Consider the following 11020-nt stretch of genomic DNA (forward strand, 5'->3'; position numbering starts at 1 on the left):
GAATATGTGCTTCGGTTCGTGAAGATAAAGATTCTCGACAGAAATTATGGAAACGTATTTGGTCCTGTCATTTTCCAAGTTTTTCGGCATATTTTCATGTTTAAAATCGGGTGTCATCGGTGTCGCGTTCGAGATGAAAATCATGTGGGTGGTTGCAAATTTTCTTTTTCTGCCAATTAATTCATGTGCCATAGAGAAGTAAAAATAATGATGTTAAAAGGGTCATAAGTTATCACTTATAACATGCATGTGGGTGGTAGCAAAGAAAAACAAAAGTAGATAGTTTCCATTACAAACTGAACCCCAGAGAAAAGAAAGGTGAAAAGAAAAAAAGAGAGGAAACCTAGCAACCCGACCTGATCTGAATTTCCAATGCGGGTCTAATGTGTTTCGGGTCAATTCGGATCGGGTAACAACAAAACCCGACCCGACCTAACCCATTGACACCCCTACCCATCAGTCATGTCCAGAGAGGATCCCAAAATGAGCCAAAGCCATTATAATCATCCAAGCATGAGTTTATTTGGTAGTCGTATGGATTATTAAGGAGGCCCTTAACGGACAGCTGCGGCAATGACTCCTGAGACTTGGTCATCTGCAATTGTTCCGTGAGATTAGCCCGTTGGATTTGCATGCTTATGAGTTCAGCTTGTGACTTGGCTAGCTGTGCGTGGAGGTGGCTGATTTGCATTTGGAGTTGACTTATTGCCCCGGCACAACCGTAGACAGGGTCTCGAATCCTTGTACTGGCTTCGTAAATCATGCTGGTCACTGCATCATCTCTTTGCGATTCGGGAAGTGTCTGAAAATTCCGAAATGTCATGCCTCCATCAATTAATTGCTCCCATATAGATAGTGACTAGCAAAATGGCAATTCAATGCATGTCCAAACAGCCATATATACAATAAATAAAGATTTCTGATATCTAAATTATTTAGAAAAAGAAATATCGGGATATTATAAATGTGTGTGTGTATGTGTGTGTGTGCAATTGCCTCATCAATCAATGAGATGTGCTTGGAGACTGCAAATAGGCCCGATAAGTGACCTAAGGCCAGATCTGACCAACTTTATTTTGTAGAGGATTAACATGGGCAAGCAATTCTTCTCTTTGAAGCGAGCCCAATCGATCTTCATGTAAACTTCAATAAGTTATTAATCGTTTGGGCAATGGTTTTCGGCCCTACATGGGCTCTTTCATGTTATTGCCCCGTTTCAGGTAAAAGTGCATCAATGGTGAAAAATGAAAGCTCGATACATTCATCAATTCAGATCAAAACTTAGTGACTTGATAGTAAAATCTACTAGAGAGTTCGGTAAATTTTCCCCAAAAAATGGTTATGTCGTCACCCTTTAGGTGCACTTTCGGAATAGAACAAGAATTTCCTCAACTAAACAACAGCAATTACTAGAGAACGACAATTTAAAAAAAAAAAACTATTCTTGCCCTATTCTGGGATTTATCCGATGGTTCACGGCACTCACAATTAATTAAAACCCTCCACCATCTGCACATGAAAAACAACTATTGACACAGTAGAAAAGTGGGTATTGGTGGCTTTCTACGATCCCAGGGGATAGATCATCGCTGTTATGCAAAGTGTACAATAAAAGAGAGATTACGGAAAAATATACGTAACGACATCGGTCCAGCCTCAAGGTGTGAGAGTAAATAAAAGAGAACCATGTCGATATTGACTTCAAGTCCAACAAATCCCATTTAAAACCTCACTTTAATTGGATTTTCTAATGAAAGGGAGGGAGTCTTCAAGTTTTACTGGGAAACTAAAATTCTCGACATCGAGTTGAAAGATCAGATAATGATACGGTATTAATTAATGTCGCACCAGCAGGAACTTGACGATGTTGCTAGCGCCGAACACGCGGTGGGCGATGGCAAACTTGGCGGGCTCTGAGGGAGGGAAGTACGGGGCCAAGACACAGCTCTCTGAGCATCTCCTCCTTAATGTCTTACACGCCGCGCAGGGGCTGGCCACAACCACCGGAAGCGGAAGAGCAGGAGTCGGAGACGACCAAGACGGAGGAACTAGAGATGAAGGAGGAGACGATTCGAAAGCACCTGTATCTGATGACTCCATTTTGTGGTCTTGGAGCTCAAAACTAGCTCACAATGAGCATGAGTGAAGGGTGTAGGCGTGTGTGGCTGAGGTGGGTAGAGATGTATATATAGACCGAACTTGAGGAGAATTTGTGTGACCTTAGTCCACAAAGTGCACCCAAGTCACATACACGCGTACTTATCAACCGACATGATGTGCTTGGTTGCTAATTAAAGCAATGCCAACCATGCACGTGTTGAATATGTTTGACTCATTTCTAGCAAATCTTTTCCCCGTTTGAAAATCATTGCAGATGTGATCTAATCGCTTGACCAACTTAAACACTAGAATGCATCGGGAAAATTCGATAAGAATATGAAGATGCAGAGCTGGCATTAACAATGCATGGATTAACATTACCTTTTCTCAAACCAAACCATTCGCCTATTTGATCTAGCCAAAATTGCTAATGTATATTTTTCTAGTATAATTTTTTGGATTCATCAATTTATTGCTCGATAGTTTAAAATAGTCTGAACTTTTGGAGTAACAAACTGAGCTTTCGTTTTAAACAACAAAAAAAGAAACATATAATCTGCACTACTATTTACCTTCAAGATGGAGAAACAAATGCATGGTCACACAATCTAGATTTTAATATCGCATAATGGAATTTTTCAAGCTAGCATTTGAGCATATCAGTCTAATTGTGTAAACTTTTTCCTCTAAGTCCTCTGCCGTGTTGTCACCAAGAGCAGAGCCCACATCTACCTCTTGGTCCCATCCACCAAGAGCAGTGTCCCCATGGGCCTGAACTTGCAGGGACCAAGGTACATAAAAGAAGATGTTATTGTCAAGATGGTCCCCGTTGAAAGATCGGGAAAGGTCTGTCCTAGGGCCGCGACGTGGCATATGCAAACAGAGGATGTAATTTGTTTTTCGCTGGTTTTCTTTGGTAGATAGGGATGGCAGTTGATTAGTTATTGGACATGCTGTTGCTGGCACCAATCGCTCGGAGCTATCTTTCTACTTCTTTGACCGGCACTTGATGACGTGGTGAGAGAGAGAGGGGATCGACTCATTAGGGAAAAGGCTTTGGTGAAGCCACAACGACCGGACACATGCTTAAATGTATCAAGTTTGTGGATATCTACTACATATCGATTATTAAATCATGTCTCTTGTGAAATCTATCAGTATTAAGAATTCAGATATATTAGATTTACATGCGGCTCAATCACTTAAGAATTTTTTGGGCGCTACTTTGACAACAAGCACGTGTCCATCCTTTTAGTTGAAGGGTTTTATGAAATTATATGGGCCAGGATCTCCTCATCTTTTGCACAATGATATGATGCAGGAATTTCTTTGTATTCCATCAGGATTGAATAGTCAATTTCATATCATATCGGACGGTGCTGTGACCGAAGCGGCACGGCACGCAAGTTGTACCATTCTATTTATTGGTCAGCTAATGTTGATTGAAGACAATCACCCAACATTCTTGGACTTTGACCGGGACTCCGTGTTCTTGTGAAGATTTGAAGGATGGAAACCAAAGTGGTGTTTAGAATATGTCTCGAGCGCAGAATAAAAATAAATAAATAAAATCCAGTCCTAGTTTAGAAAATTCAATCCTAAATTGAGTGGTTTTCTAATTTGAGTAGATTTCTTAAAAACAAGTTTCCTATTTTGAATGTAGATAATATATAGATAGAATTCTACTTGGTTTTTACACAATAACGCAAACACTATTAGCGTTGGTTTTCTCTCTTGTGAGTTTTCTGAGTATGTTCTAAGAGAAAATTTGTGAAATAATTCTTGTAGATTTCTTAACAGATTATAAGCTCCAAGTTTTCTAGTTGAGAGATTATGAAATAATATTTGTGTGACATCCTCAAATTTGACTCATATCCTAGACTCGAGGAATAGTCTAAAGCTTCGATGTGCCCTTAATGGGAATAGACTATGGATTGATTTAAATATCATTGATAAGTCAACTATCCAATTGGGAAAGATAATTGTGGATTGAGAAATGCACTCAACTAGAGTACTTGACCATGGAACGATAGCTTAACCATAAGGATCGATGCAATACGATCTTACATAAACACGAATCAATGAATAGGTTTCTATTTCATTAACTTGAAGACCTTCTTCTTCAAGAAGTTCATCCGAAGAAGTATCCCAGTTTCTATAAGGATGTTATTTAATTGATTAAAGTATTATCATCTAAAGAAAGTTCATTTAATAACCCTACAATATTTTGAAATATGTCATTTTCTACCGCAAGAGTAACATTTATGTCTTTAAAAAAAAATTATAAGTCTGAGGTTTATTATGGTGTCTTCTTTTATTTTTATGAGGTTGTGATTTGTTGTGGTATTTCTTTGTTTCTTTCTCAGAATGGCAAAGTACTTTTACATTTTTGTTTTGTTTTATCATTATAAGATGGGTCATATTGGGCACATAAGTCTCCCAAGCTTCTGTTGGTGAGAGATTGTCTTCCTTGAGTTGTCTTTGTAATTTGATTGTATTACACATTTACGTTCCTTGCCTGTAAACGTAGGAGACCATAAGAAAGTAGGTCATAAGGTATTTGGCCATTATATTCTTCTCTAATTCTATCATTAACTCCATCACCTATTATTTGGGGTAAACTTGCCAAAAAAATTTCTTTCCAAAAGGGTTGGTTGCAATCTAGTCTAACAAGAACCCTTTGATGGAAAAGTTCTTTGCATTCTCTAAATCTCCCTAAGGATTTGCATCGCATGTTGGATAGGAGCTCTTGGTTCCTATCTCTAGTATGGGAAGGGTCTTCTATGAAGTGTTAAAATGGCATCTGGAAAGTATTTATTTTGTATTTTTTGCGATGATTCTTCTTGAGCGATGTCTGGTGGAGTAGCTCTACTATAATAAAGTTTTTGGGGTTGTTGTCTCCAATTGAGTCTGTTTACCTCAGCAACTTATTCATTTTCAGAGTCACTCGAGGGTTTCATTAAAGTACTAATAGTGGATTGGTCTGGAGTGTCTCTAATAATTAGTCATTGGAATTTAGGGGTGTCTAGTATAAAGGTAGGGTCTAGCTTTGATTTTCCTAAAAGTTTTTTCTTTTGTTATATGGCTTTGGCAAACTCTGAGCTAAGATTTTTTGGGAATTCAAAAGCCTTAAAAATGGATTTTTTTTTAGTGTTTCTACCTGTGGTGTGATCATGTGGGTAGGATTTTATATGGTAGACTCTACCCTATTCAATTGTTTTAGGTTACCAGTGTTGATTAGTGTATATGTTTTATTCAATAACCCTATAAGTGTAAAGGGAATCCGTTTCTCCATGTTGTATTTTTCCATGTTGTATTTTTTTATTCTCCTAAGGGGTGGATGATTGGATTCTATGGTTTCACCATTATCAAGTTTCCACTTATAATGATGATCTAGAACAACTATTTCTTTTGGTTCGAGGAATTGTTCTTCTAATCAATCAAAGAAAAATATATGGACTTCATATATGTAGTCGTAATATTTTTGCTTTATTAGCAAAGGTTTTGAAGAACCATTCTCTGATTTGTTTGTTGTGTGGGAAGGTATAGATAGTCTTTTTAAGTCCATGCTCACAAGTCGAGAGCCATTCGTTGGCATCTTTCTTGTTTCTATAGAGTGGTCTAGGTCGTAAGTCCCTAAGAGGCAGTGAGATTGTTGGTTTAGCTTTGTAACGATTTTGAAGAAGGAATAGTTCTAATCTTAGGTATGAGCTTACTTAGAAGATCTACATCTTTCTCTAGTTCTCTATTACAAATGGACTTAGATCTAGATCCTATACATAGGGAAGAAGTAAGAATAGAATATTTCAACAAATTTATAGAAAATTGGGAAATTCCTAAAGTCCAACTTGAGGAATATACAAACAATTAAAATTGAAATTTTTCAAAAAATCATGTTATATCATAGCTACTGAAAAAATAGATATTCATCTTTCTAATTCTTATGAAAAAAATACATCTTTTGAATTAAGAGTCTATCAAAAAAGCATAAACAAAAATATAATTATATTCATATAGGACTTGTCCAAGTAGGAATCAAACTTCTTACCAAAGAATGTCTTAAAACTATGATGAATCCATTCTCGGTACTGTAGAGACAAGTCTCTACAAAGGACCAATACATTTTGACTATTACCCTAATTTCTCAGTGTCCCTTAAGGATAAGAATATTCTTAGAGCCCTCACACTTCAAATAAAAACCCATAATTACAAAGTAGCAAATATATCTATTCATTTAGCTCTTGTCTACAGGATCCATTACAAAGCCATGGCCTCTGCCTTTGGAGAAAATGCTTTTAAACATAGTCCATGGGGAGAAACACTTCTCCACCAAACTGACATTTCTAGAGCAAACACTATAATTCCTAAATCTATTAGTTAGAACTAAGTCACTTTACCTTAACAATAGGAATTAGAAAATCAAATTCCCCAACAAGTTGTTCAAAATACAAATCAAACCAATGTTATTCAACATCCAAAAGGAAGGTCACTATTAGGTTCCCTAGAAGATCTTTCAATTCAAGATCTAGCCCTTCATTTCATACATTTTATTCAAGATCTATAGACCTTAATCATAATCTTCCACCCATAATCACCATTCTTCCAAGTACTCATAGAGATACTCCCATACGAGATACAACTCCTTTACCTTATAATACTAATAGAAATAATCTAGAGACACCTCCTGAACCATAAATTAGTGGTCTAGATAATAAATTAGGGATTTCCAGGCTAGTTTACCAACAAAACCAACCTGAATCGGTCTTAGAAAACATAGACTCTCCTCATCATTCTCCTACATATTCACAAATGATAGATGCAAAATTAAATGTTTTCGAAAAACAATTTGAACCAAATAGAGCATTCCTTAATATGCAATTTAATTTAGAAGACAACAAACAAATCAGAGAATGGTTCTTCAAAACCTTTGCTGATAAAGCAAAAGATATCAAACAAAAATATTACGACTACATATATAAATATGAAGTGCATATATTTTTCTTTGATTGGTTAGAAGAACAATTCCTCAAACCACAAGAAATAGTTATTGATAATGGTGAAACCATAGAATCCAATCATCTACCCCTTAGGAGAATAAAAATACAACATGGAGAAAGTAAGGTAATAGTTACTCCTTTTAGGGTTCTAGACAAAACAGATTCCCTTTACACTCATAAGGTTATTGAACAAAACAATTATACTAATCAACATCTGGTAATCATAGGAAAACAATTGAATAGGATGGAGTCTACCATACAAAATCCTACCTACATGATCACACCACAAGTAGAAACACTCAAAAAACCTATTTTTAGGCTTTTGAATTCCCAAAAAATCTTAGCCCAAAGTTTGCTGAAGCCATGGAATAAAAGAAAAAACTTTTAGGAAAATCAAAGCTAGACCTTGCCCCTATAATAGATACCCCTAAATTCCAAGGACTAATTATTAGGGACACTCCAGACCAACCCAATATTAGTACTTTAACGAAACCCTTTAATGACTCTGAAAATGAATCGGTCGCTGAGATAAACAGACTCAACTGGAGACAATCTTAAAAACTTTATTATAGTAGAGCTACCCCACCTGACATCGTTCAAGAAGAATCATTGCAAAAAATACAAAATAAATACTCTCCATATGCCATTTATGAATGGAATATAGATGGTGTAGCCGAAAGCAATATTATGAACATTTTAAACAATATGGTAATGCTTGCTAATGCCTACAAAACACAATAAGATATTTCTGATCATGCTGTTGCTAATCTTTTAGTAGCCAGATTCATTGGACAACTAAAAGGTTGGTGGGATAACTATTTAACCGATGAGTAGATAATTCAAATTCTAACTGCTTATAAAATAAACGACTTTGGACAACGCATGGATGATGATCAAGGACATCTCATCCAAGATGCTGTGAATATTCTTATTTACTCCATTTCACAATACTTCATAGGAGACCCTTCACATATTAAAGATAGGAACCAAAATATTCTATCCAACATATGATGCAAATCCTTAGGGAGATTTAGAGGATACACAGAACTTTTCCTTCAAAGGGTTCTTGTTAGACTAGATTGCAACCAACCCTTTTGGAAAGAAAAAGTTTTAGTAGGTTTATCCCAAATAATATGTGACCGAGTTAGAGATAGAATTAGATAAGAATACAATGGTCAAATACCTTATGCCCTACTTTCTTATGGAGAAATGGTCTCCTACATTTATAGGCAAGGAACGCAAATGTGTAAATCAATCAAATTACAAAAACAATTCACGGAAGAACAATCTCTCATCAACAGAAGCTTGGGAGACTTTTGTGCCAAATACGACCCCTCTTATAATGATAAAACAAAACCAAAATGTAAAGGTACTTGCCATTCTGAGAAAGAAACAAAGAAATATCGCAACAAATCACAACCTCATAAAAATAAAAGAAGACACCATAATAAACATCGACTAATAAGAAAATTTTTAAAGACATTAAATGTTACTCTTGCGGTAGAAAATGGCATATTTCAAAATATTGTAGGGTTAATAAAAGATTAAATGAACTTTCTTTAGATAATAATACTTTATATTACTTAAACAACATCCGTGTAGAAACTGGTGATACTTCTTCAAATGAATTTCTTGAAGAAGAAGGTCTTCAAGTTAATGAAATAGAAACCTCTTCAAAATCAAAATATGAAGACGCCTCTCCTGAAAAACCTATTCCTGAAATAAACATGCTAACAAAAGAAGAAGAATTCCTCCTTAGCACTGCTAATAAAATAACTAACCCATGAGCCAAAAAAAGAAATACTTAGATAGACTACAGTCTTCAATGAATATTCTTACTAAACCCAATACTTTCTACAACCTAAAAAACATTTTGAATAGAAAAAAAAAAAAAAAAACCCCAATCCAGACCCATAAATATTAATGATCTCCAAAATGAAATAAAGCAGCAAGAATTAGAAATACAAGCTTTGAAAGCAACACAAAATGAAACAAGAAATTTCTAATATAAAGTCTCTTGTCATAAAAGGAAAGACAAAATCAGAAGACCAAAATGAAATCACTAATACTTCCATTACTTCTAACCCGGCCTTTCTTATGTTATTAACAAATAACCTCTAGGAAACGGATAATAAATATAATGATAAAAATCAATAATTAATTTATTATTGAAACAACAACACTCTTTGATACAAGAACATATCTCAATTGTATTAAAGAATGACTTGCTAACAAGATACTTCAATAAAACTTCAGAACCTCTAAAATCAGTCTCAAGAGACAAATTAAATATCCAATACAAATTGCCAGAAGCCTTGATAATAAAGAACCAAATGTCTTATAAAACATTTTTTCTTTTAGTCAAAAATATGAGGCAACAAGTAATTCTTGGAACACATTTCATACAATTAATCCAACATTTCACAGTTACTAATGAAGGAATTGGAGCTCATGCTCTTAATAGAAAATTTACCTTTAATTTCATAACAAAACCACAAAAAAGAAGCCTTGATATCTTACAAGAACATTCTATTTCAGAAATAAATTGCCTTATAAAAGACAAATAAAACTAGCTTGAATTCTTAAAAGAAGATTTAGAATTCAAAATAATAGAAAAAAATCTTATAAAACCAAACATCATAGAAAAAATAGCCTCCCTACAAAAACACATAGAAAAATAGCCTCCCAATGCTTTTTGGGAAATAAAGAAGCATATTGTTGATTTGCTTTATGAACAAGATTTTTCTGAAAACAAAATACCTACAAAAGCTCATCCTACACAAATGAATCAAGAAGTCCTAAAATTTTGCCAAACAGAAACACAAGACCTCTTGAATAAAAAAACTCAAAAGAAAAAGCTAATCTCAATGGAGTTGTTCTGCTTTCTATGTCAATAAAAATGCTGAACTAAAAAAAGGAGTTCCCAGATTAGTTATTAATTATAAACCTTTAAATATAAACCTTTAAATACACCCCTTAGATGGATAAGATATCCAATACCCAATAAAAAAGACTTTATAAACATATTATGTAGATCAAAAATATTTTCAAAATTTGACATGAAGTCAAGATTTTAGCAAATACAAATTAGTAAAAAGATAAATATAAGACAACTTTTACTATCCCTTTCGACCAATATGAATGGAATGTTATGCAATTTGGTTTCAAGAATGCCCCTTCAGAATTTCAAAAAATCATGAATGAAATTTTTTATCCTTATTTAGAATACATTATAGTCTATATAGATGATGTTCTAGTTTTCTCTTCTAATATAGAACAGCATTTCAAACATTTATCCACTTTCATAAGAATAATCATACAAAATGTCTAGTAGTGTCTCCTACTAAAATTGCACTCTTCCAAACTAAGATTAGATTCCTAGGTCATTATATCCATCTAGGTACCATAGCTCCCATAGAAAGATCAATCAATCTTATTTACTGATAAATTCCCATATGAGATTAAAGACAAAACTTAATTACAAAGATTCTTAGGTAGTCTCAATTATATTATAGATTTCTTTTCCAATATAAATATTCTTTGCAAACCCCTATACCAGAGGTTACAAAAGGATCCTCTACCATCGACTTCAGTCCATACAAACATTATCAAACAAATCAAGATTCATATTAAAGAAATACCATGCTTACACCTAGTTAACCCATCTACTTTCAAAATAGTTGAAACAAACGCCTCAAAAATAGGATATGGTGGCATTCTTAAACAAGTCAAAAATAGTAAATAACAAGTTTTTCAGTTTATCTCAAAACATTGGAATCTCACCCAACAAAACTATTCAACAATCAAAAAAGAAATACTTGCTATAGTTTTGTCCATATCAAAATTCCAAAAAGATTTATTAAACCAGAAATTTCTCTTGCAAATTGATTGCAAATTGGCCAAAAACATTTTACAAAATGACG

At 34.4% G+C, this 11020-nt stretch overlaps 1 protein-coding gene across 1 annotated transcript; it reads right to left on the reverse strand.

The window, feature by feature from the left end:
- Window positions 1–245: 245 nt before the first annotated feature.
- On the reverse strand, window positions 246–2142 carry LOC104444839 (LOB domain-containing protein 1). The gene is made up of 2 exons (XM_010058592.3): window positions 1849–2142; window positions 246–802 (listed from the first exon to the last, which is right to left on the reverse strand). Exons 1-2 carry the CDS (start codon window positions 2098–2100, stop codon window positions 461–463), a joined length of 594 nt encoding a protein of 197 aa, XP_010056894.1. The 5' UTR covers window positions 2101–2142; the 3' UTR covers window positions 246–460.
- Window positions 2143–11020: the final 8878 nt, after the last annotated feature.

The sequence above is a fragment of the Eucalyptus grandis genome, chromosome 5 (assembly GCF_016545825.1).
Source record: "Eucalyptus grandis isolate ANBG69807.140 chromosome 5, ASM1654582v1, whole genome shotgun sequence".
Classification (NCBI taxonomy): Eukaryota; Viridiplantae; Streptophyta; class Magnoliopsida; order Myrtales; family Myrtaceae; genus Eucalyptus; species Eucalyptus grandis.